This window comes from Peromyscus leucopus, chromosome 8b (assembly GCF_004664715.2).
Source record: "Peromyscus leucopus breed LL Stock chromosome 8b, UCI_PerLeu_2.1, whole genome shotgun sequence".
Classification (NCBI taxonomy): domain Eukaryota; kingdom Metazoa; phylum Chordata; class Mammalia; order Rodentia; family Cricetidae; genus Peromyscus; species Peromyscus leucopus.
The window spans coordinates 53,527,934-53,553,459 of record NC_051086.1 but is presented as its reverse complement, the minus strand read 5'-3'; the positions used below and the strand labels follow the sequence as shown (position 1 = coordinate 53,553,459).

At 50.6% G+C, this 25,526-nt stretch overlaps 1 protein-coding gene across 1 annotated transcript; it reads right to left on the bottom strand.

Annotated features, from left to right (window-relative positions):
* Nucleotides 1-980: 980 nt before the first annotated feature.
* On the bottom strand, nucleotides 981-17,309 carry Pld2 (phospholipase D2). Its single transcript, XM_028862155.2, has 25 exons — nucleotides 16,989-17,309; nucleotides 16,650-16,759; nucleotides 16,403-16,533; nucleotides 16,158-16,300; nucleotides 15,661-15,766; nucleotides 15,510-15,575; nucleotides 15,122-15,180; nucleotides 14,906-14,998; nucleotides 14,662-14,814; nucleotides 13,543-13,692; nucleotides 7,031-7,114; nucleotides 6,810-6,888; nucleotides 5,756-5,866; nucleotides 5,437-5,607; nucleotides 5,041-5,167; nucleotides 4,312-4,430; nucleotides 4,101-4,214; nucleotides 3,877-3,981; nucleotides 3,603-3,691; nucleotides 3,398-3,511; nucleotides 3,172-3,221; nucleotides 2,834-2,968; nucleotides 2,493-2,646; nucleotides 1,956-2,070; nucleotides 981-1,754 (listed from the first exon to the last, which is right to left on the bottom strand). Exons 2-25 carry the CDS (start codon nucleotides 16,756-16,758, stop codon nucleotides 1,530-1,532), a joined length of 2,802 nt encoding a protein of 933 aa, XP_028717988.1. The 5' UTR covers nucleotide 16,759; nucleotides 16,989-17,309; the 3' UTR covers nucleotides 981-1,529.
* Nucleotides 17,310-25,526: the final 8,217 nt, after the last annotated feature.

The following is a 25,526-nucleotide window of genomic DNA, read 5'->3' as shown; positions in this document are numbered from 1 at the left end:
GGTCTTGGGTGGGGGGGTACGTTTTGAGACAGAGATCTATGTATTCCTTGCTGTTCTGGAATTCACTGTGCAGGCCAGGCTAGCCTCAAACTCAGAGATCTGCCTACTTCTGCCTCCCAAAGTTGTGAGCCACCACCACCTGGCTTGGAACTCTCTACTTAAAAAAAAAAAAAAGTTAGGGCTGGAGAGATGGCTCAGAGGTTAAGACCACTGACTGTTCTTCCTAGAGGTCCTGAGTTCAATTCCCAGCAACACCATGGTGGCTCACAACCATCTGTAATGAGATCTGGTGCCCTCTTCTGGCCTGCAGTCATACATGCTTATACAAAATAAATAAAATCTTTTAAAAAAAAGTTAATCAACTTATTGTGTATGTACACACAGGAATGCCTGTGTGTGGAGGTCCAAGGACAACTCTCAGGAATCTGGTTCCTCCTGACATGTGGAACTTGGGGGTTGAACTCAAGTCATCAGGCTTGGCAGGAAGCACCTACTTCTGCTGAACCACTTGGCTGGCCCTCGAGGTCACTTCTTGAGAGAACTAGAGGGCTAGACTCAGTTTGGGACAGCAGCCCAATAAATGCCCTCCCATCCAAACATTACCACCCCCCACAGACCTCCCCAAAAGCCTTCTTAAATCCTCCACTCCTCTGAGTTTCTTCCTGCTTCTGTGGCTATCTGTGCTCAACATCTCCTAATTGCAAAATACCTCAGACATACACAAAGTTATGAATATATGTATGCACGCACACACGCGCACACACACACACACATACACACACACACACAACACACACATGCGTTTGGCCCTGATCTTCCTTCAGGAATTAGGTGAATGAACTTGGAAGCTGCTGCTAAGAAGCACAGAGGTGCACACAGAAGGAAGAAACAAGAATTGAGGCAGAGAGAAGGTGAGGACGGGTGTCCTGTGCAGGCAGGGAGAGCCTATGACACACTCATCTCCGCCAAAAAGAGGCGAGAGCCTTTTCTACACTTTTATTTATGAAATGTTTGGTGAACTGGTACAAAGTTAGTGTTTGTCGGCAGGCTGGCGGAGGCAGTTATGGTGTTGTCCCCAGCACCGTTGTCGGGGACTGCAGTCAAAAGTGGCTCCATACTCCCTCCGTCTTGGCAGCATTGGGCTAGGAGAAGCCCTGGGGCACATCGGGGGCTCAAGGGCAGGAGGAGGAGTGAGATGAGGACGACCCAGGACAGGAGCCCCTTCTCCTGGAGTGAAAAGTTTGACCTCAGGCCTCCTAGTAAGAGTTAGGCTTTTATGCAGTGGTCTGAACCAGGTGGTGGGAGGACAAACCTCTCTAGAACTCTCTCCTGCCTCCCCCAGGCCTGGCTTGAAAGTGCTTCCTGGGGTTACTTCTCAAGTAAAGGTCGTCTGTGATTCTCTAGTACTCCTCAGAGATGTCCTCTCTAGGGATCAAGGGCCACTGCCCTGGGAACTCGGGGTTTGAGGCAAGGATCAGGCACAGTGGGGCCCGGCGGCGGCTATGGCTGCTGCCAGGCTGAAGCCTCGGCTATGTCCACACCTCTAAAGGTATCATGCCCTCCTTGCTCCCCAGTGGGGGCAACAAGGACTCTTCCTCCAGAAACTTGAGGGGGAAGTGAACTAGGTGGCCCTGGATGTGACTGAGTTCAGACTGGGCCAAAGAAGGGCTGACCGTGGCCAAGGGCTCCACGGCCACGTACTCCCGGAGAGTCCGCAGGGAACGCGTGGCATTGGACGGCAGGCAGCGGAAGATCTAGGGGTGGAGGGGAGGACACGGGAGCCGATTAAGATTAGGGAGATCAGGAGTCTGGGCTGCCGGGGCTGGACCCCCCCCCTTCCCGGGCTGGACCCCGGGGCTACGGAAAGCCTAATCAAACATGCTCCCCAGACCCTCCCCTCCCTCTGAACAGGATAACCCATCAATTCTTCAGGCCAGACCTGCCCCAGCTTCTACCTGCTCATAGATGCTGGCATTGTTCTCAGCTGTTTCCTGCCACAGCTGGAAGAAGTCATCACAGACAGGGTCTCGGAGATCCAGGTCTGGCCGGGTATTTGCTCCAAGAATCACACTATGGAAGAATGGTACCAATGGGCCAAATTCAGTCCCTTAGAAAATCTGAACTCCTGCTACTTCAAAACAGATGCGATAAACAGTGAAAAGAAGGCTTAGTGAACCTAGAGGGCGCTTTGATTTATCTTTCTTTACTTTGATTTAAAAAAACAAAAACAAAAACAATTACTTTAGCTGGGCATGGTAATAGGAACATGTGCCTAGAATCCCAGCACTTGGAAGGCAGAGGCAGGAGATCAAGAGTTCAAGATCAGCCCGTGCTACATAGCAACTCCCTGTGTGTATGTGTTCCTAATTGGCTGACACCTTAACTGGATTAGTCTGGTAGGTCTAGTACCAGCTCTGGGACACCCTCACATCTGGCTCAAAAGGCAGCCCTTCCCGTCGCCCCCACATCCGTCCGCACTCCCCGACTCCTACCTGAAACAGTGCTTCCGCAAACTCAAGGCAAACCTGCCTGCCTGGTACTCCACCCCGTCCATGAGCGATGGCTCCGTCTCTGTATCCTCAATCAGTATGGCCAGCTCACTGTCCCGTTTGCCCAGCAAGCTCCTATCATTGATGTTCGCAGAACCTGGGATGAGATCAAGGGCACACTGTGTCGACCTGGGCCCAGGAGGGCCTCCCCAACACCTCGTCACCTTTACCAGAGCACTAGCCTGAAGGCCCCCCCCCCGCCGTGAGCTTCAGCTGTGGCCTCTGTATCACCTTCTGACCCTCCCCAGCCCACCTCCCGACGGAGGACCAGGTGCCGCACTGACCGATGATGACCGTCCTGTCGTCTGCAATGAGCATCTTGCTGTGGATATAGATGAGCTCAGAAATCGGGTGCCCGCCCAGCTCTCCATGTGTGCGAAGCCCACAGATGGACATGTAGTCCCGCCACGCCGTCCCCACTGTACACCAGAGAGGTGGGGGAGGGGCGATGAAGCGAGAGCTGTCTGCTGTGAGTGGCGGGGACTCCATCCATCCCACACTCTCTCTCCCAGCAGTGAAAAGGGCATGCCAGAAGGACAGTTTCCTTCCCCAGTTCCCAGGACTCCGGCTACCCAAACTGCCTCCCTGCCAGGGATCCAGGACTTGAACCCTCAGCACTCACTGGCTGCTTTGAGACGATGTAAGATTGAATATTCCCCACGACACAGGGTCCTGAGAGAAAAGAAAGGGCGGGGGAGGCAGAGGCTGAAGGAGGAGGTAGGGAAGAGATGGGAGAGGCAGACCTCACAAGCTCCCGCAGCGGAGTGGGGGGGATGACCGGGAGAGGGTGGGAAGGATATTAGTGAGATGGGGCCCGAAGCGGGAACCTGGTTGTGGGGAAGGGTCACCTGTAAGTGAAGTGCAGAATGGCCTGGATGGAGTGCCCACCCCCTGTGGAGATGTCGCCCTCAAAGCCAGGGAGCAAAGGCAAAAGCAGGTAGACCCGGAAGCACTGCCCCTGTCTGGGGAGACAACAGTCAGAGGTGCGAGGGTCCCCAAAACGAACCCAGCCCCTCCATCCGGGCCTACGCAGCGCCCCCACCTCCACCTTACTTGTGAGCCTTCAGGATCCTGTCCACAATCTCATCGCCCACCTTGTTGAGAACTGTGCGCCCATCTGAGCAGCTAATGAAGAACTGGTTCTGGGGGCGGGGATCGAAGAGAGACATCAGCATCCTGGCCCTGACCTCCGGCCCCAGTCCCAAGGTCCTGCATTTGCTGCGCACCCAGCCAGGCCACCCCTCAGAGACGGATCCTGCTGGCAGCCCCAGTCCCTCTCCTGGGACATCCCTCCCATCTTCTCCCTCCATTTCTGCCTCAGGCCGACCTCAATGTACAGAAAGTGCTGGCTCTCTCTGATGGTGTGGAGGTAGGCATTGAGGATGGAGTTCTCTGAAGTCCCCGCTGACCATCGGTCCACAGACCTCAAGACCTGCGGGGCGGTGAATATAATGTGGTTTTTAAGCCCAGGAAGGGGGGCTGTCAGGGAGAGGAGGAGAGCCACAGGCTAATGAGAGGGAGGGAAGGGGCTGGCTGGCCAGGGATTGTCACCTGCACGGTGGCGCACTGCCCGCCCGGGATTGTGAAAGGGAGATGGTTTGCAGTGCCGGTGGACTTGGGCAGCAGGTAGGGGTACGTGGGTATCTTGTACTTGGCCTTGGTGGTCTGCCGTAAAGGGAGAGCAGAGTCAGCAGAAGGTGGTTAGCCCAACCAGGCTTTCCCCTCCCACCCTCCCTCCAGTCCCTCTGGAGAGAGTCAGCACCTTCGTGAAGTTCCAGCGCTGGATGAAGTGCCGGGCAAGGTCCCGGGCGGCTGCGCCGTGAACAACCACTCCAACATCCCTCCATGGCATCCTGGGTGTGGTCTCCCTGTCAATAAAATCTGCAAGTCCCAGGAGAGTTAAGGGAGACGTTAGGGCTGGTGTGTTGGGGATACGTGGGACAGGAGTGTGCTGGTTTGACAACTTGACTCAAGCTAGAGTCATCAGAAAGGAGGGAACCTCAACTGAGAAAATGCCTCCATAAGATTGGGCAAGGCTGTAGGGTATTTTCCTAATTAGTGATGGATGGGGGAAGGCCCAGCCCATTGTGTGTAGGACCACAGGGGTGGCGGTCCTGGGTTGTATAAGAGAGCAGGCTGAGCAAGCCACAGGGAGCAAGCCAGTAGGCAGCACTCCTCCATGGCCTCTGCATCAGTTCCTGCCTCCAGGTTCCTGCCCTGTGTGAGTCCTGTCCTGACTGCCTTTGATGATGAACTGTGATGTGGAAGTGTAAGGCAAATAAACCCTTTCCTCCCCAACTTGCTTTTTGTCATGGTGTTTTATCACAGCAACAGTAACCCTGACTAAGACAAGGAGGAAAAGGAAACCGATAGGAACCTTCCAGAGGGAAGGCCACACGGTTCGTGACTCATTTCACCCCACACTCAGTCCCAGTCCCAGCTTCTGCCCCAGCTGCCAGCTCCTGGAGGCCCTGAGGAAGGGAAGCCTCACCCTCAAAAGGCCGGTCCAGCTGCACCCAGTCCTTGGTGATGAGATTGCTGTAGTCCTTTCCCAGCCAGAAGAATCGGTTGTGGGACAGGTCTGGGGTAGCTGCAGGGTCTGCACCTGGTGTGGGAATCTGCAGGAAGAATACATCACATCCAGGGAAGGTGAGGTCATGGGGTCAGGCACATACCTATACTCTCAGCAATCTGGAAGCTGAGATAGGGGGATGACACGTTTTAGATAGCTTGAGCTCTACAGTTAGACCCTGTCTCAGAAACAGTAACAAACATAGCTTCCTGGGGTCTCTGAACTGCTGACCTCTGCAGGTCAGCAGTACTGGGAAGGGTGTCGACACAGAGTGCCTGGGTTTGGGGGAGCTCAGGATGGCCTTGGGGCAATTACCTGTGAGGCTGCGGGTTCCGAGGGGTCCCCAAGGTCAGTCAGTCGGTACTGCACATCATCCCAGCGGCCATAGGCAAGGTCCAGCCCCCCCAAGAAAGCCACTCCTTGGTCTACCACCAGGAGCTTCTCGTGATGGGCCCACAGTGTCACAAGGTTTGGGTGGCGCATCACCTGGAGTAGGGTGGAGGAGTACATGGGGGAGGTGTCGGTGAGAGGACAGGGTGGGAAAAGATGGAGGATGAGAGTTTTTAGGGAGACGAAGGGTTGAGAGGATGGGAAGGGGCTGTCGTGTAGGAAGGGACTCGGGCCCAAACATCACCTTTATGTTGGGGTGCAGCAGCATCAGGATCCTCTTGCTGTAGCCACTGTTGATGCCCAAGGCCAGCTCCACTTCCTTAAACAGCAGGATGGACACACGGACACCTTCTTCCTGGTAGTAAGTGGGGAGAGCAAACCCTAGTGCCTCTCCCTGCGGGGCCCCTATCCAACCCCCATGCTCAGGATTCCTGTATGTCCCTCCACCCTTCCTGGGTGCTCTCCCACATGCACCCACCCATCATGATGCTGACTGCAAACAGCTCAGCCACTCATCTACCCACCTACCTTTCATAATCCAGCCAGCCACCTTCCCAACGATGTGCTCATCATCACCTTAACTACTGTCCCCAGTCACCTCCACCCTCCCAAGTCCTATCTTTCCATCCAGCTCCCTGTTCTTTTTTCCTCTTTCCAGACACAGACTTTAGTCCAAGCTGGTATATACTCAGTATACAGCCAAGGCTAACCTCCAACTCCTAATCCTCCTGTGCCCATCTCCCAAGTGCTGGAATGACAGGTGGGCACCACCACGCCCATTTCCTTTTCTACCATCTATCCAGTCACCCTCCATCATCCATGAATCCTTGTCAACATTCACGTCAGCGTTCACAGATGCCAGGTGTGGAGGCACGCGCCTTTGATCCCGGCACTGAGGAGGCAGAGGCAGGTGGGATCCCTGCGTTTGTCCGCCTGGTCTACAAAGTGAGTTCCAGGCCAGTCAAGGCTGTATAGTGAGACCCTGTCTTAAAAACAAAGCACTCACAAATGCTTGATGCACAACAGGTGCCATGCTTTTCTAGTGAAACTTGTGACGTTCCTCAGCAAAGAGACACAGACGTCTACACCCCTAGATGGCCCCAAAAGGGTCTGAGTAATGGGAACCTAGTCTACACGAGTACCCTGAGGAGGGAACCCGGAGGTGATAGTTGACAAACACTTGGGAGGGGGGGCGTACAATTCCTGGTCCTGAAGCCTCAGATTCCCAACTTTCTCCTTGGAAGACCCCGGCTGAGGTCCTTCCAATCAACTCCCACCCACAACCAACCGCTCCTCACCGCCTTCCTCTTGAGCATGATGTCCAGTCTCCAGTCCTCGGAATGGGCTGGACGCTTCAGGTAAACCTCAGGACTCAACCTAGAAGTCAGGGTGGCGGGTAAGGAGCAAGCTGAGCAGAAGACAGCGCCCCCCCACTCTGACCCGTGGGCTCCTCTGCCCTCCCCCCCCCCACTCCCTCCCCCGCAACGTCCTCTTCTCCAGGGCACCTGACCTCACTCACCACCAGTCTGTGATGAAAATCTCCTCTCGAGCACGCAGGATGGCATCTGCCACAGCCGCAAAGTAACCTGCCCCATTCACAAACCTGGGGGGGAGGCCAAGCCAAGGAAGTCAGAGGGGTCAGAAGCCAGAAAGTTCTGGAGAGTGAAGACCGGAGGATAGTCATGGGTCAGAGGTGACGGCAGGGTCAGAGATCAGGAATGATCAGAGAGGTTAGAGTGCATCGAACACATCAGGTGGGATTAATCAGTGTGATGTGCCAGTGTGAGCTAAATAAAAATGGCAACGCACAATCAATTAGAGAAACTGGCCGGAGACCGCAAAGATGCATATACCACATGTAAAGCAGCTCTGGAAAAACAATACGCAGCAAAAGAAGAGAGAACCATGGACGCCAGCTGAAGAGTGAGCAAAGATTAAGTTCACAGCAGATGTTAGGATGGTCAGTCAGAGGGGAAATGCTCCGTTCACTCATCAACAAGAAATGAGGGCAGGGTGTGGCGCACGGGCCTGTAATCCCGGGCTCAGGCCAGAGGATTACAGAAAGTTTGAAACAAGCTTGGGCTACATACTAAGACTCAGCCTCCAAAATGCAAAAAAAGTTGGGCGTGGTAGCACATGACTTTAATTCTAGCACTTGGGAGGCAGAGGCAGGCGGATCTGAGTTCAAGGCCAGCCTGGTCTACTCAGTGATTTCCTGGTCAGCCCGGGCTACATAGTGAGACCTTGTCTCCAAAAAAAAAAAAAAAAAAAAAAAAAAAAAAGAGAAGGTGGTGGAGGAGATAGATACACAATGTATAATCCCAAGAAATTAAAATTAAATAAGTAGCCCTGGCTGTCCTTGAACTCACTATGTAGATCAGACCGGCTTCCAACTCACTGCCTCTGCCTTGCAAGTGCTGGGACTAAAGGTGTGCACTGCCACGCCTGACTTAAAATTAAATAACTTTGAAAAGGAACCAGTGCCTTCTGCCAGGCTTGGTGCTTTGTGTCTATCATCTCGGCATGCAGCGGGGTGAGGCAGGAAGATTGCTGTGAAGTCCAGGCCAGCCTGGACTACAAGAGACCTGTCTCAACAAAACCAAACCAAACCAGGAAAGAAAACCATCTGTAACACAGCATCGGGGGATGGAGAAGCGGGGATTCTCACAGACCACGGGAACTGGTTATTGACCTTTTTCCGGGTATTTTGGGAGAGGGTCTCACTGTAGTCCAGGCTGGCCTTGAAGTTTTGACCCTAGGGTCCATGCCTCTGAGTGATGGTATTACAGGCTTATACCACCATGCCCAGTTGACTATACTGGCTTTTTAGATGAGTCCACAGTACCAATCGCAATGTTAAAAGCACATACTGGGTTTTTTGTTGTTGTTTGTTTTTTCTGAACTGCTTGAGGATTGAATTCAGTACTTCATATATGACAGTACTCTACTGTTGAGCTATATCCAGCCAACATAAACCTCAAATTTTTTTCCAAAATATACTCTTTAATGCCATCAAATACATATAGCAATTTTTTTTTTTGTTTTTATTTTTTGACAGGATCTCACTCTACAGCCTGCTAGTCTGAAACCATCTATGTCGACCAGGCTGGACTTGAACTCACAGAGATACACCTGCCTCTGCCTCCCTAGGCTGGGATTAAAGGTGTAGGACGTCATACCTAGCTTGTATCTTTAAAAAATATTTTTATTATATTGATTTATTTGGGGAAGGTACGTGTTTCCCAGCACAACTGTGAGGGCCAGGGACAATTTCAGGGGTCAGTAGTCTTACACTGTGTGGATCTCAGGGACCAAACTCAGGTCATCAAGCTTGGCAAAGTGCCTTTACCTGCTGAGCCATCTCTACAGCCAGTAATTGTATTTCTAGGAATACATATTCTAAATATTTAGGCAAAGATCATGCTTATGGGGGATGTTATCTTAAAGACAGACAGAAAAAACCCTAAATGTCCAATTTTTGGGGGGGTGGGGCGCGTTTCAAGACAGGGTTTTTCTGTATAGTTTTGGAGCCTGTCCTGGAACTCGATCTGTAGGCCAGGCTGGCGTTGAACTCACAGAGATCCACCTGCCTCTGCCTCCTCAGTGCTGAGATTAAAGGCGTGCGCCACCACCGCCTGGCTAAGTGTCCATTTTTTTTTTAAATATTTTATTTAATGTACATTGGTGTTTTGTCTGCAAGCACGTCTGTGTGAGGGTGTTGGGTCCCCTGGAACTGGAGTTCTGAACAGTTGTGAGCCGCCATGTGGGTGCTGAGAACTGAACCCGGGTCCTCTGGAAGAGCAGCCAGTGCTCTTAACCACTAAGCCATCTCTCCAGCCCCTAAATGTCCAATCTTTAAAGGGAAGAAAAATAAGCACAAAAGAGAGCTGACAACCCCATGTCCGTTAAAGTAAAAAGTAACATGTGTACATGAGTACACGGATATTCAGGCGGTGATGGAGGACACGGAACGGTTGCCAAGGGTTACCTCTGGAAAGAGAGATGCGACTGACTGGAGGGGAGACACAACAGCGGGGGCGGGGCAAGGAGTGGTGACCACAACCGCTGTGTGTGTCTGTTTGTAGTTTAGCTCCTGCCCTGGCTGGCCTCGTACTCTGTGTCATCCAGGCTGTGCTCAGACTTATATCAATCCTCCTGTCTCTCAAGTGCTGGGATTACAGGCGGCCACCATCACATCTAGTTAGAATTTTTTTTACTTACACGTTACTGTACTGCTCGGCTCTTTCTCCCTAAGTGCTGGGGACCAAGTTCAGGGTCTCCCTGATGATAAGCAAATAGTCTACCACCGAGCTACACCCTTTCATTTGACTTCTCAGTCCCGGAGGGTGGTAAAGAGCAGTCTTGACTCCCAGCTGCTTACATGCAAATCCCAGTTCCACTGTTCCCAAGCTGTAGGACCCTGGGTAAGTCACCCAGCATGTCCTTGCCTCCATTTTCTCATGGATAAAACCAAGATAACAACTGAATTTGCCTGGTAAGAGTCGAGAGGATCCAGTAGGTTACCATGTGAAACATGCTTCATTCCTGGCACACAGTAAGCGCTACATAAATAGTGCCTATTACTAATGTATTAAAAATAAAGCAGGGTCAGAGAAACGGCTCAGTGGCTAAGAGCACTGGCTCTTCTTCCAGAGGACCCGGGTTCAGTTCCCAGGACTCACATGGCAGCTGGCAACAGTTTTTGTTTGGTTTGGTTTTTTTGTTTGTTTGTTTGTTTGTTTTTTTCAAGACAGGGTTTCTCTGTGTAGCCTTGACCATTCTGGAACTTGCTCTGTAGACCAGGCTGGCCTTCAACTCATAGAGATCTTCCTGCCTCTGCTTGGGATTACAGGCATGCACTGCCACCCCGTTTGCAACAGTGTTTAACTCCAGTTCCAGAAGAATACAATGCCCTATTCTGGCCTCCATGGATACCAGGCATGTATGTGGTACACAGATATACATGCAAAACACATAAAATAAAAAGTCTCAGCCATATGTGGTAGCATGTACCTGTAATCCCAGGACGTGGGAGGTTGAAGCAGGATTTGCAAATTCCAGGCCATTTTATACCACACAGTCAGGCCTGTCTTAAATGGACCAGGTCTAATGGTGCACACCTAAAGCCCATACTCACAAGGCAGAAGCAGGAGACTCACCACAAGAACAAGCCCAGCTTGATTTACATTTTGACTTCCAGTTCTGCTAGGGCTACATCAAAGTGAGACCCTACCCATGCTACATACATAAAATAAATACACAGCCACATATGGTGGCACATGCCTTCAATCCCAGCACTTGGGAGGTGGAGGCAGGGGGGTCAGGTGGTCAAGGTCATCATTGACTACACAGTAATCCTGTACTACATGGGATCCTGTCTCAGAAAACCAAGAATGAATGAATAAATAACAAATAGGCAGGGCTCCTGGTATAGGCCTATCACTGTTGCTACTCAGGGAAACTGAGGCAAGAAGGAGCAAATGTTGAAGGCCAGGTTGAACTATATGAAACACTATCTTTAAAGGAAGTAAACAAACAAAACAGTTTTTTAAAAAAAGATGGGAGGGCAAGGGGTGGAGAAATGACTCATTCAGTAAAACGATTCCTTCATAAGTTTGAGGACCTGAGTTCAGATCCCCAGGACCCACACTGGTAGCACATACCTTTAATCCTATCTCTCTCTCTCTCTCTCTCTCTCTCTTTTTTTTTTTTTTTGTTTGTTAAGATCATTTGTTTATTATGTACACAATGTTCTGCCTGCAGGTGAGAAGAGAGCACCAGATCTCATTACCGATCGTTGTGAGCCACCACGTGGTTGCTGGGAATTGAAGTCAGGACCACTGGAAGAGCAGCCAGTGCTTTTAACTGCTGAGCCATCTCTCCAGCCCCAATCCTACCACTCTTGAACCAGAACCGAGAGAATCTCTGTGAGTTCCAGGCCAGCCTGGTCTACATAGTGAGTTCCAAGCTAGCAAGAGATACAAAACCAAACAAACAAAAATGAGGTTAGCACCTGTCTGTTATCCCATCACTGGGGAGGCAGTCACAGGCAGATCCCTAGAGCCTGCTTGCTAGCTTACTAATTAACTACAGTTAAATTAGTAAGTTCTAATTTACTAGTAAGTTCAGTGAGACCCTATCTAAAAAAAAAAAAAAAAAAAAAAAGTGGATTGGAGCTGGAGAGATGTCTCAGCAGTTAAAAGTGCCTACTGCTCTTGCAGAGGACCCAGGTTTGGTTCCCAGCACCCACCTACATGGTGGCTCACAACCATCTGTAACTCCAGTTCCAAGGGATCTGATACCTCTTCCTGGCACCACTGGGCACCAAGCACACACATGGTGTGTGTGCACACATACACACAGGTAAAGCACTCACATGCTTAAAAATAAGCAAATAGATAAACAAGTCAGTGAAAACTAAGGTGAGGGGTAACTGAGGAAAATCTCAGTTGTCCTCGGGTTTTCACATGCACACATACACTTTTTAGCACACACTAACATGTATACACACACACACACACACACACACACACACACACACACACACCACACACACACATACACCAACAAACAAGAAAAGAAAAAAGGCAACAGTGTGCTGGGCTCAATGGCTTAAGGGGCTTCCTGTGCAAGCATGAGGACCTGAGTTCAGATCCTCAGCACCAAAATAAGAAAGCCGGGCCAAGCAGCGCATGTCTATAAATCCAGCGCTGGGGCAGGGCTAGAGACCGGCAGATCTTAGGGGCTTGCTGCCTGGCCAATCTAGCCAAATCAGCTCCAGGTTCAATGAGAGACACTGTCTCAAAATTAAAATGGAGATGCTGCAGACAGGGTACAATGGTTAAGAGCACTTGTGTTTGCAGAAGACCCAAGTTCGATTCCCAGCACCCATATGGTGGCTCACAGCCATCATCACTCCAGTTCCAGGGGGTCCCACGCCTTTGTCTAGCCTCTAGGGCACACTGCAGGTATGTGGTGCCCAGCTATACATGCACACGAAACACCCACACACAAAATAATAAAATCAAATTTTAAAAAATGGAGAAGACACCGAAGGTCAATCTCTAATTCACACACACACACGCACGCACGCACGCACGCACGCACGCACGCACGCACGCACGCACGCACGCGCGCGCACCTGGACAAGTACACACCCAAGTGCATAAACACATAGCTTTAGCTTAGTGGTAGAATGCTTGCCTAACATATGTGGCACCCCAGGTTTAACCCCCAATACTGCAAAAGTAAGGCAATTAAATTAAAAAAAAAAAAAAAACCTCAACACCACCTCTAAGAAAAATTTCCTCTCACGCCCACTTTTGCCTATGAAGAAGTTCAACCTCCTGGCCGAGCATGCTGGACTCAGATCTGGAGCTACGGACTCACAGGCTCTAACTGCACCTCCCCCTCTTCAGCTGTGATCAGTCCCGTCGTCCCCCCCGCCCCCCCCCCCCCCCCCGCCCTTCACCAACACATCCAGCTTCCCAGCCTTCTGCCTGGACCGTTCTGCTGCACTGTATCTTACTAAAGGAACCTGAGGGCTATGCCTTCTGGAAGCCTGTCCTGACAGCCTTCCAGGGGCAGGTGCTCCCCTCTGTACACCCTTCCCTACATCTACCACCCGTGGGGCGAGTTCACATTGTTTTATCATTAGATCACCTCCTTCCCTAAACCAGAGAAGCCTGTGTCTTCTTGCCAGTACCGGACGGAGCACATAGCAAGTGCTTAAGATTTAAATGCTTATTAAGTATTTAAGGGATAGAAGAAATCAAAACGATTTGGGAGGGGAGCTCCCTGGGGTTCGCATGCTCCTAAGAATCAGGGAGGTAAGGGGACAGAGGCGACGGCCAAGTTAGAAGATCAAGGGGAAGCAGGCAAATCACTGTGGTTAAGGAGGTTCAGGGGTCAGAGAGATGAGAGATACAAAAGTAGGGTCATGAGGTCAGAGGAGATAAAAGGGAGGATCATGAACTCAGAGAATACCAAAGAAAGCCACACAGAAGCCCAGAGAGGACATCAGGGTCTCACCACCGGGCCATGGTGCCGGGCCGGGGTGGGGCATAGCTGTCATGCCGATGGAGCTGAAGAAAATCTCTGCCTGGACCCTGCGCCAGCTCCGTGATCTCCTGGCCCCACCACCGAGCCTGCCGGTAGCTGCCGCATTTGAGAATCAGGGACCTGGACAGAAACAGAATCTGTACCACTAATCCTTCTCCTTCAGCCGACAGTCCTGCCCGGAGACTCCCCCTCTGGCCTATTGCCTTCTCTTAATTCCCCCATTAGCCCCAAGCTGCAGTCCACAGACATAGTGCGGACATCTGTGTTATTCATAGTTGGGTTCCCAGTTAGGCACTCACTCAACAACAACACTGCTGAATGAACAAATGGAGCTTAGTTTCCTTCTCTCTCTCCCTCCCTTCCTCCTTCCCTCCCTCCCTCTCGCCCTTCTTTTTTTTTTTTTTTTTTTTTTTTTTAAGTTTTTCAATTTCAAGACAGGGTTTCTCTGTGAAACAGTCCTGGCTATCCTGGAATCACAGAGATCCGCCTGCCTCTGCCTCCCGAGTGCTGGGATTAAGGGCATGTGCCACCACTGCGTGGCAAATTCTCTCCCTTTTTAAGGCAGAGTTTCACTATAGAGCTCAGGCTCTGCAGGGCCAGTTCTCCTGGCTCAGCCTCCCAAGGGCTGGAATTACAGGTGTGCACTACCATGCCCAGCTCCTTTTTTTTTTTTTTTAAATAAATTCTTAGTGTGTGTGTGTGTGTGTGTGTGTGTGTGCGTGTGTGTGTGTGTGTGTGTGTGCAGGTGTGAGTGAAGATGCCCACAGAATCCAAAAGAGAGCATCAGCCTCCCTGGAGCTGGAGTTGGCATATGCCATCCTACACGGGTTCAAGGAACGGAGCTTGGGGCCTCTGCAAGAACACTACTCTCTCTTCTCTCTCCAGCCTCTACCCCATTCCCATTTATTCCAAGCCTCTGCACTACGGGCCCTTACTCTGGGACTATCCTAAATATATGGATAGACCAGTTCCCTGATTCAAAGCTCTGGCTGGACCAGGGCATGGAGGACTGAAGAGCCTTCCTCTCCCCCATGGTGCCTCCAGCTCCCCTCAGGGCCACAGAAGGCTCTCACACAGGGGAGGCCTTACCTGTGGGAGGTGTCGATCCTCACCCCATACCGCGCCTCTGTTCTCCTCTTCCCCACCTGCACCTCAAAGCCAGGGTCGAAGAGCTGAACAAAGGAGATGGTGCCGGTCTCCAGGCGCATGTACAGTAGGAAGGAGTCCTTCACCACCAGCCACCTGGGGGGGGGAAGGGCTGTGTAGACCCTCCAGGTCCTCCAGACCCCCCTCTTCACCTGCCCGCTGATCCCAGCTCAGCTCCAGCCCTCACCTCTTGGACCACTGATAACAAACTTGGTCTCGGCCACAGCAGGTAAAGCCAGGAACTCGATGCCCGCCTGAGCGCTTCCGGATCACCCCTTCCCTATGGGGACAATAGTCAGGAGAGCTGGGGACTCTGGACACCTGTACTATGTGTTTAGTTTTTCAAGCAGGCAGATGGGGAGTGGTGCCTGCAGGAGGCTGGGAGAGGGGTTCCCACACTCACAGTCCTTTGGAGCCGAGGTCTGGGATAAAGGAAAGTTGACTGACTTCTAGAAATTCCGTCTGTAGAGGAAGAAATAAGCTCAGGGGGAGACTTGGCTTTCAGCCCCTCAGCCCTACTAACTCTGCCCCTTTGTCCCCTGGGGATCTGAAGATCCTCATCTACTTTTAAAAAAAACCCAGGCGCCCTAGGACATGATGGCACATGCTTTTCATCCCAGCACTTGTGAGGCAGAGGCAGCTAGATCTCTGTCAGTTCAAAGCCAGCCTGGTCTACAGAGTTAGTTCCAGGCCAGCCAGTGTTACACAGTAAGACCTTGTGTGGTGGGGGGGGGGGGAGAGACACACACACCCAACACCCAGGCATCTAGACCCTAGACCCTGGACCTTACCATGGCATGGTAATTTCGATAGAAAGACATGGTCAGGAGGCGATTTAGGTAATTTTCCAGGTATTTCTGAATGGGGTGGGAAAGAAACAGATGAAGCCAGAGCTTTGTGCGTGCTACACATTTTGCTCCAGGACCTGGTGTTGGGTCATACCTGCTTGCTGGCTGTGTGTCTGGTGGAGCCTTCAGAACCTCCTCGGGGTAGGGAGGGAATGTCCTCATTGGCTGCCTCTCTGGCTGGAGAGGAGGCCACAGCAAAGCTACAGAGGAGGTGAGAGAAGACTCAGGGAAGGGCTGGCAGGCCAGTGCCCGAAACCCTGGAGACAGGGCCCTGGAGTGGGAGGAAGGCTGGCGGAAGAAAGGGTCTCTATCCTGGGAACGGAGACAAGTGGGGGGGGGGGTTGGCAAGGACACTTTGGGCATCCAGCCTGGCTGAAATGTTGGCACAGTACGATGGACAAAGAGAACCAGGCAGGGAAAGTTTCCTGGGAACGAGGGTCCAGGGAGGGGGCCCAGCACAGAGCAGGGGGAGGGAAAATGCCTTGGGGGAGAAAAAGTTTTGGTAAGCTGAGGTTGAGCCTGGAAGGAGTGAAGGATGCCAAGGGGTGAGGAAAATCTGCCTGACGCAGGAAGCAGTCTAGTCCCACTCACCGGGCCAGAGGGAGCAGACTCATTAAGACTTTGTGTCTCTGGAGGTCCCGATGCAGCTCCTGAAAGTGTCGGAATTTCTTCTTGGTGGTCCAACTAAAGTCGCCATGAGTCAGGCGGACAGAATATAGAGTACAGGTTCCCACCTGGGGTATAAAAATCTCAAAGTCATGTCTTCCGGCCCAACCCAGCCCTCCACTTTGACCAGACCTCCCCTCTCCCACCCTCCCTGGTACCAGCCCAGCCACCTTGGATCCACTGGTGTATCTTTCGGTGCCCACCACCTGGGCTGTAACCGGAACTCCAGGAGCAAACACCAACGGGTGCACTTTCAGAGGCTGAAGGTCGTAGATGGCCAGAAAGGAGTGCATTCGATCAGCTGGGAGGGGAAAAAAAAGCCCAAGGGTGTAGATCTTAAGAGGCCCCAAAGGGTGTAGATCTTAGGAGGCCCCAGATCCCTATCCTCCCCTCCCTGGGGGCCAATCTCCAATGTACCTGGATCCTCTCCTTCCCTCAGAGTGTCAAGCTCATCTGGCTCCATGTGTAACTGGCTGGAACCCAGGTAGTCCCCATAGGGAAAGAGGTTCTCCGGGGTTGCAGTCATCCTAGGAATATGAGGAAGCCTCAGAAAGGGACTCGCCCATACAGAAACACCCCTTTGCCCATCCTAACGCCCCCGTCCTCACCCATCTCATTCAGCTGACTCCCAACTCCTATAGTTGCAGACGGACGCCCCTCTAACCTCCACTCCCTGCAACCCCAGTCCCTCCCGCGGTCCTCAACCAGAGCCCAACAGCCCCGCCTCTCGTTCCGTATCCAAAATCCAAGAAGCACCTAGCCAAGCTGGGATGGCCTCGAACTGAGGCGAGGTAAGTCCAAGGGAGGAATCCGGGTGACAGCGAAGCTCAAAGTCAGGCCAGATGGGCTGGAAGCTAGGGTCCCGGCGGGAATGAGGAAGTTACGGCGCGCTCCCCGCCCAGGAGAGAAATCCCGAAATCTGGGTGTCCCGAAGTCAGAAGGCCGGAGCAGCTCCAGCCGGACCCCGTCCCGGATCTCAGCCGCGCCACGTCCCCGGCCCCTCACCCTGGCTGCGGGTGCCCGCACCCGCGCGGGTTCGCAAGCTCGGGGAGCGGAGCTCAGCGAGGAGCCCACACCCCAGAAGGCCGAGGCGGGGCCGGGGCTCAGGGCCTGCCCTCGGGGGCGGGACGGGCCCCCGGCCTCTCCTCCGCGGGTGTCGCGTCAGCCGCGTTCCGCCCCCACCGCCCTCCGGCAGCCCTGCGCTACAGACGCCCCGGCTCGGCCCGCCCACTCCCGGGGCCGCCCACTCCCCAGGGCGGGCCTCTCCCTCTGGATGCCCTCGGGGCACAAGGCTTTCAAGATCCAGCACCCTTGGTGTGCGATCCTCGGGGCGCACATTCCTCTACTGCGCGCGCGCGCGGGCCTTGGTGTCCTGCGCTGCCTGGAATCAGGGCGGAACCGGCCACAGTGGCAAGGACCTGCCGGTGTGCCCTTGCTGAGCCCGGTACAGATGGCATTTGTTGATGGGAGGTAATAAGAGAATAAAACCCCAGGATGGTGACTCCAAGATCGTTGCTGTATGAGAAATCACATTCTTCATTCACAGAACATTTGTCGCTCAGTAGGGATTAGCCAGACGCTGAAGTACAGTAACAAACCAGCCTCAGAACCTGCTTGCCTGTCAGCGCCAGTCTAGAAAAAAACTTTTTTTTTTTTTCAGATCCCAAAGGTCGTTTTCCTTCCTTCTTTTCTTCTAAATTTCCATTAATAAACATTTGAGTTGTTTTCGTTTTTTGTCCACTGGAAATGCAGCTGCCACGAACAGTTATGTACCAGTCATTTTTGTGGACTTTACGTTTTAATTTCTCTTCTGTAAATAACTAAAGTGGAAGTACTGGGTCATATAAGTGGATGTTTAACTTACAGGAGACTGTCACGACCTGGGCTTGGCAGCTTGTCGCCCAGCAGCAAAGAGAATGTTGCAAGAGGATTGTAAAGCTTAGGGGTGGAGGCCAGCCGAGGCTACGCAGCAAAGCACTGCCAAAAGACAAAACCAGGGGTTGCAGAGACCGCTCAGGGCGCTGGCTGAGGACAAAGGTTCGATTCCCAGCGCCCACAAGGCTGCTCACAAATAGAGGTAACTCCAGTTCTAGAGGGTCTAATTTCCTCTTCTTGCCACCATGGACTCTGCACATATGCAAAACATGCACATACACAAAAGAAAAAATAAATTAAAAACCCTTACCAAAATGGCTCTTCTATTTTCCTTTTTTTTTTTTTAATTTTTTTTTTATTTTATTTTTCAAGACAAGGTTTCTCTGTACATGTATCCCTGGCTGTCCTGGACCAGGCTGGCCTTCAACTCAGAGTTGCCTGCCTCTGCCTCCCAGGTGCCAGAATTAAAGTTGTGTGCCACCACAGCCAGGTCTATTTTACATTTCTAAAAACCAGTGCATGGTACTTCTATTATAGTTACTCCATAGTACGGTGCACACTCAACACTGTAGGCCCATCAAGTGATGTGAAAGGTGTGGCACTGCAATCTTTTTTTTTTTTTTTCCTCAAGACAGGGTTTCTCTGTGTAGTTTTGGTGCCTATCCTGGATCTTGCTCTGTAGACCAGGCTAGCCTCAAACTCACAGAGATCTGCCTGGCTGTGCCTCCCAAGTACTGGGATCAAAGGTGTGGGCCACGCCACCCAGCTGGCATTGCAATCTTAATAGTACATCTCTGGTCTGGCGAGGTGGCACATGCCTTTAATCTCAGCACTCAGGAGGCAGAAGCAGGCAGATCTTTGTGAGTTCAAGGCCAGGCTGGTTCCAGGACAGCCAAGGGTCATTAACACAGAGAAATCCTCTCTCCAAAAAAAATTGTACAACTCTGAATATTAGTGATCTTAACTGTATTTCATATGCTTAAGTATCTGTTCATTTTTTCTAATATAAAAAACCATCACCAGGCGGTGGTGGCGCATGCCTTTAATCCCAGCACTCGGGAGGCAGAGCCAGGCGGATCTCTGTGAGTTTGAGGCCAGCCTGGGCTACCAAGTGAGCTCCAGGAAAGGCGCAAAGCTACGAAGAGAAACCCTGTCTCGAAAAACCAAAAAAAAAAAAAAAAAAAAATACATATTCGACAGGATCTCTATATCAGTGGTTCTCAACCTTTGGGTCGAAACCCCTTTGGGGGTCTTTGCAAGAGTTGCCTAAGACCATGAGAAAACACAGATGCTTACATTACAATTCATAACAGTAGCAAATTAGTTATGAAGTGGCAATGAAAATAATGTTATGGTTGGGGGTCACCACAACATGAGAAACTGTATAAATGGTTGCAGCATTTGGAAGGCTGAGAAACACTGCTCTACATAGTACCAGATAGCCTGGAAATCACTATATAGACAAGGCTGGCCTCAAACTCACAAGAGATCTTCTGCCTTTGCCTCCAGAATGCTGGTATTAAAGGTATGCATTCTCTCTCTCTCTCTCTCTCTCTCTCTCTCTCTCTCTCTCTCTCTCTCCTCCCCTCCCTCTCCCTCCTCCTCTTTCTCTCCACCATGTATATTTTTTAATTTATTTTTATTTGATCTTCATTGGTGTTTTGCCTGTGTGTATGTCTGTGTAAGGATGTCAAATCCCCTGGAACTAGAGTTACAGACACTTGTGAGCTGCCTTGTGGTTGCTGGGACTTGAACCTGGGTCCTCTGGAAGAACAGTCTGTGCTTTTAACCACTGACCCATCTCTCCAGCCCTATGTATGTATATTTTTTAAAGTTAAAAAATATATATCCACAGAAGAAATATATACTCAAATGCTCATAGCAGCATTATTCCTAAGAGGCAGGAAGTGAAAAGGAGACAAATGTACGTCAGCCGATGAAGATATAACCATATACCGTACCATTCAGCCATAGAGAGAAGGTATGTACTGATGCATGTGCTCTCAACATGGAGGAACTCTGAAAACAGTGAGCCAAGTAAAATAAGAAGGACAAAAAACAGGCCGGAGAGATGGCTCAGTGGTTAAGAGCACTCACTGCTCTTCCAAAGGTCCTGAGTTCAATTCCCAGCACCCACATGGCAGCTCACAACTGTCTTATGCCCTCTTTTGCTGTGCAGATGTATATGCAGACAAAGTACCCATAAAGATAAAATACATAATTAATCATGTTTAAAAAAAATAAGATGGACAGAAAGCCACATATTGTAAGACTCCACAGTACATTAGTTACTTTCTCCTTGATGGGATCAAATCTCAGGCAGAGAGCAATTTACTGGAGGGCTTTGTTTATTTGTTTGTTTTGTCTCATGGTTTAAGGGGAAACGTCCACCACAGAAGAAAGGCTGTAGTGGCGGCCTGCTTGCTCATGGGAGACCCGGAAGTGGAGAAAGGTGAATATTGGTGCTAAGGTGGCTTCTTCTTGTTTCTCTTTCTATTCATTCCAGGACCCTAGTGCATGGGGACAGTACCATCCACACTCAGGACGCGTCTTTCTTCTTCAGCTCAGTGTGTTTAGATAGCAGGAATTGTGATTCATCCTTGTATTCTCAGCTGAGGCAGCTAAGGATCATTATGAGTTTGAGGCCAGCCTGTGCTACAGAGGGAAGTCCTATCTCAAGAAACCAAACAACCTTCCTCTCTGGAAACATCTTCACAGACTTGCCCAAAAGTATGCTCATTCATGACTTACATGTTTTGTTGTTGTTGTTGTTGCTGCTGCTGCTGCTGCTTATAGAAGATGGTCTACAGCTTGATATGTAGACCAGGCTGGCCTAGAACTCACAGAGATCCACCAGCCTCTGCCTCCCGAGTGCTGGGAATAGGCGTGTACTACCGCCACCCAGCTTTTCCTGTATTTTGTATTATATGTTTCATCAACATATAGCCAATAAGTATCTTGTCAATATAGTTAGTCGATAGGTTGACCTAAAAAAATTAGCTAACTATCACAATATGGAATGTTCAGAATAAAAAAAAAAAAGGTCCACAGAAACAGGAAGTAGATTAGTGGCTGTCAGGGTAGGGAGAAGGAGGAATGGGGAATGATTTCTAATGAGTACAAGGGTTTCTTGAGGGTAATGGAAAAATCTAAAATTAGTTGTGATGGTTATGTAACTCTGTGAATATAGCAAAAACCACCATGGAATTGTGTCTTAAAAGGGTGAATTTTATGTATGTTCTGAAGTACATTGCAATAGACTATAAACCACATAAATTGTTACTATAGACAAACCATGATGCTGAAAGAAACCAGACACGAAAGAGTAATGCAGTATGATTACGTTTATACAAAGTTCTGAAACAGACAAAAACAACTGAGAGTAATGGAAATCAGAGAAGTAGTTGCCTGAGGCAGGGGCATGAGAAGAGATTGCCTAAAAGGGGCTTTCTATAGGGGAAATTTTTAGAGTGATAGAACATGTGTTCCAGGGCTGGGAGATGAGTCGATAGATAAAGTGCTCAGTGTACAAGTGTGAGGACCCGGGTTCGGAGCCCCAGGATCCACACAAAAGCCAGGCTGGGGACTGGAGAGATGTCTCGTGAGTGAACACACTTACCAAGCCCTCACATACCAAACCGGGCGTGGTGGCTGGCCACCCCAGCACTTCAGGGGATAGAGACAGGTGGGTCTCCAGAGCTCCAAGTTCAGTGAAAGACCCTTCTCTCAAAGACTGAGGTAGAGGGGCGTGGTGAGACAGCTCAAAGGGTGAAGACGACCAAGTCTGACCACCTGAGCTGAACTCCTGAAGCCCATGTGATGTTAGAAGAGAACTGACTAGAGCAAGTTGATTTCTGACATCCACACATACTATGCTGTGGCACACTTACACACACACACACCAGTGAGCACACAAAATAAATTTAAAGTGTAATTTAAAAATAGGATGGAGAGCCAGTCAGTGGTGGTGCACACCTTTGATTCCAGCACTCTGGAGGCAGAACTAGGCAGATCTCTGTGAGTTCGAGGCCAGCCTGGGCTACAGAGTGAGATCCAGGACAGGCACCAAAACTACACAGAGAAACCCTGTCTCGAAAAGAAAAATAAATAAATAAATAAATAAATAAATAAATAAATAAATAAATAAAATAATGAGATGGAGAATGATAGAGGAAGTTACCTGATGTTAAATTCTAGCTTCTGCATACACACCCACACCCATACCCCCATACACACACACACACACACACACACACACACACACACACACACACGAGAAACGTCTGATTGCAAAACTCAATGGAGCTATATGGTGTGATATAGGTGTTCAAGATATACACACTTAGTGCCTTAGGTTTCTGTTGATATGATAAAGACCAAAAACTTGGGCTGCCATGGTGACACACATCTTTTATTCCAGGACATGGAAGGCAGCGGCAGGAGGAACTCCATGTGTTTGAGGCCAGCCTGGTCTACATCAGGACAGCCAGGGCTACATAGATAGACCTCGTCTCAAATAAAACAAAAAGGAACTTTTATTTGGCTCGGGTATCCCAGGTCAAGGTCCACTGATGGAAACTCAAGGTAGGAACTGAAGCAAAAGTCAAGAAGGAACTCTGCTAACTGGCTTGCTCCTCGGCTCTGCTCGCTTTACTTCCTTCTGTATCCCAGGACCACTTGCCCAGGACCTCCCACATCAATCACCAATCAAGAAACCCCCCTCCACAGGCTTGCCTGCAGGCCAATTGGATGGGGAGCATTTTCTCAATTGAGGTCCCTTCTTCCCAAATGACTCCAGCTCGTGTCGACAAACAACTAATGAACACACTTGTTTCAATAAGGTACTTTTTCAGGGGGTCGGAGGAAGGTCTCACTGGACAGTTCAGGCTGAACTTGAAATAGCTGTCCTCCTGCTTCAGTCTCCTGAGTATTGCTGAAATTTCAGGGATGCGCCACCACTGCCTGCTCAAAACAAAACCAAAAGACAAAACCCGAGTGGGGTAGCCCTCGCCTGTAATAGCAGCACCTGGGAGACAGAGGCAGAACAGCAGGAGTTTAAGGCCAGCCTTGACTGCATAGAGGGTTTGAGGCCAGCTACATGTAACCCTATTGTAGAATATTTTATCTATGTTGCATTTGCTTGACTCTGTGAAGCTGTGATGCTTTGCCTGTCTAAAACACCTGATGGGCTAATAAAGAACTGAATGGCCAATAGCAAGGCAGGAGAAAGGACAGGCGGGGCTAGTAGGCAGAGAGAATATATTGAAGGAGCAATCTGGGAGAAGGAGATCAAGGAGCCAGAGAAGGAGGAGGACATCAGTGGCCAGCCACTCAGCTACACAGCACATGGAGTAAGAGAAAGATTTACAGAAGTAAGAGAACGGGAAAAGCCCAGAGGCAAAAGGTAGATGGGATAAGTTAAGGAAAGCTGGCAAGAAAGAAGCCAAGCTAAGGCCGGGCATTCATAAGTGAGAATAAGCCTCTGTGTATGGTTTATTTGGGAGCTGGGTGGCGGGGGCCCCCCCAAAAGAGAAAAACAACAATACAACCCTCCCTCAAAAAACAACACACCACTCCCCCAAACCAAAAAATTGCTGGGATTTTGCTCAGGGCTAGAGAGCTTTCCAAGCACACAAGAGGCTCTGGGTTTCATGCCCAGCACTGCAAAACTCAAACAAACAGTAAGCAACCCAGCCCACCGACTCTCAGTACAGCGCGGCCAGCAGGGCTTCCGGCCATCTCCTGCTGGGGGCACCCTCAGGGAATGATGACGTGTACTGTGAGCAGCTCTACAAAGGGTACTTGGTCATAGTGCTGAGCACCTGAAGTTCCCAGCCTGGGTCCTGCCCCACACCCTGACCCCTAGTTAAGGACATCAGGGCCTAAGTGACACACTTGAGACACACTTGAGAAGTGCAGAGTTAACAAGTCAGATCTGGAGTAAGGCCGACTTAGGGTGGGGTTGAAGAGGCATCTATCCAGTTCTGGGTAACTGCCTGCATGACCTCAGGCAAGTTACCCATCTCTTAGTGACCCCCCTTTCCTAATCTGTAAAGTCAGGATAGTAACAGCCCTCAGAAGTTCACTAGTGACAGAGCTCTCACCTACTGTTGGGATAGCCTTGGGCAATACTATGGGATCCACACTGTAAAACAACCACAGCAAATAGCAAACAGGGACAAGCCACCAGACCAGCTGGGGCTGGGCTGTATGCCTGTGATCCCAGCACTGGGAGACTGAGGCAGGAGAATCACCAAGAGTTCCAGGCTAGTCTGAGTCACGTCGTAAGACTGTCTCAAAACAAAAAATAAAGCGTTATCAGACTTAGTGAGAACACATTTCTTTCTCTGGATAAAGTTTCTCATGCTAAAAACTTAGTATTCTTTAAATTTGTATACCTTGGCCACTTCGAATTTGCATCCTGAAATAAACGTTAAAAAGAAAAGAAAATGGTGACGGGGAGGGGATAGCTTAGTGACAGAGCCCTCACCCAACATACAGGAGGCCCCGGGCTCTGTTACCAAAACCAAACCTTCAAAACCAAACAGACTCCCGTCCCAGCAGTGTCCAGCATGACTCCAAGTTGAGGGATATTGCTCTACTGAATTTTCACTGTCATAGCACCCCTCTGCCCGCCTCTGTCATGAAAGCTCCCCCAACCTCCTCCTTTTGCATGGGGATAAAAGAACCCCCAAATCAAGAAGGCACCAAGTACAAGTATTTGAATGGGGGTAGTCCACTACCCTTTCTCCCTCCCTCTTTTCCTCCTCCTATCTCCTGGCGCCTATAATCACCAGGCGGTCTGAGGCTAAGTGGTAGTTTTGCCCACGGTGGGGGGACTTGAAAACCACACCCCTCCCCCTGGGGCCCTCCTGGCCCTTCCCAACGTCCCAGTCTCCACTACTGAGATGGGTCTGAAGGGGGCTTGGTGCTTCCCATGGTGTGGGTGCCGGAGACAGCGGGGGACTGAAGGAGGAACAGGTATGGGGGAAGAAAAGGCAGATTGACATGAATTGGGGGGGAAGATAAACCCTCAAACCAGGGAAGGAAAAGGATTCTGTTGCCTAGGTGGGAGGCAGATTTCTCGTGTCTCCTGAGGGCCATGTGAAGACTTTGCAGAGACTACTGCACATCAGAAAGATGGGAGCCAGTGATGAAAGCATAAGGATTTCAAGATGGTGGCAGCAGAGCACTTACCGCCTCAAGCACTGGGGTGCTTTTGAGCAGGAGAGGGATTTGCTCAGCCATATCCTGGGGGAGCTGGCCCCACTTTAGACGCCCCCTCTGCACAGCCTGGGTGCTGTCACCAATGCCCCTCAGTCTCACTCTCTTCTGTCACCTTTCCCCTATGGCCACGACGGGAGGCGCAGGGGAGTTAAACCCTGACTTCCCCCTCCGACCCTTCTTCCTCTTCTGATT

Coding starts and splice junctions, on each gene's coding strand:
- Pld2 (XM_028862155.2), bottom strand. CDS start 16,758: ATGACTGCAACCCCGGAGAACCTCTTTCCCTATGGGGACTACCTGGGT. Junction 3,982..4,100: donor GGCAGTGCGCCACCGTGCAG/GTGACAATCCCT, acceptor ACCGCCCCGCAG/GTCTTGAGGTCTGTGGACCG. Junction 3,692..3,876: donor AGCACTTTCTGTACATTGAG/GTCGGCCTGAGG, acceptor CCCCGCCCCCAG/AACCAGTTCTTCATTAGCTG.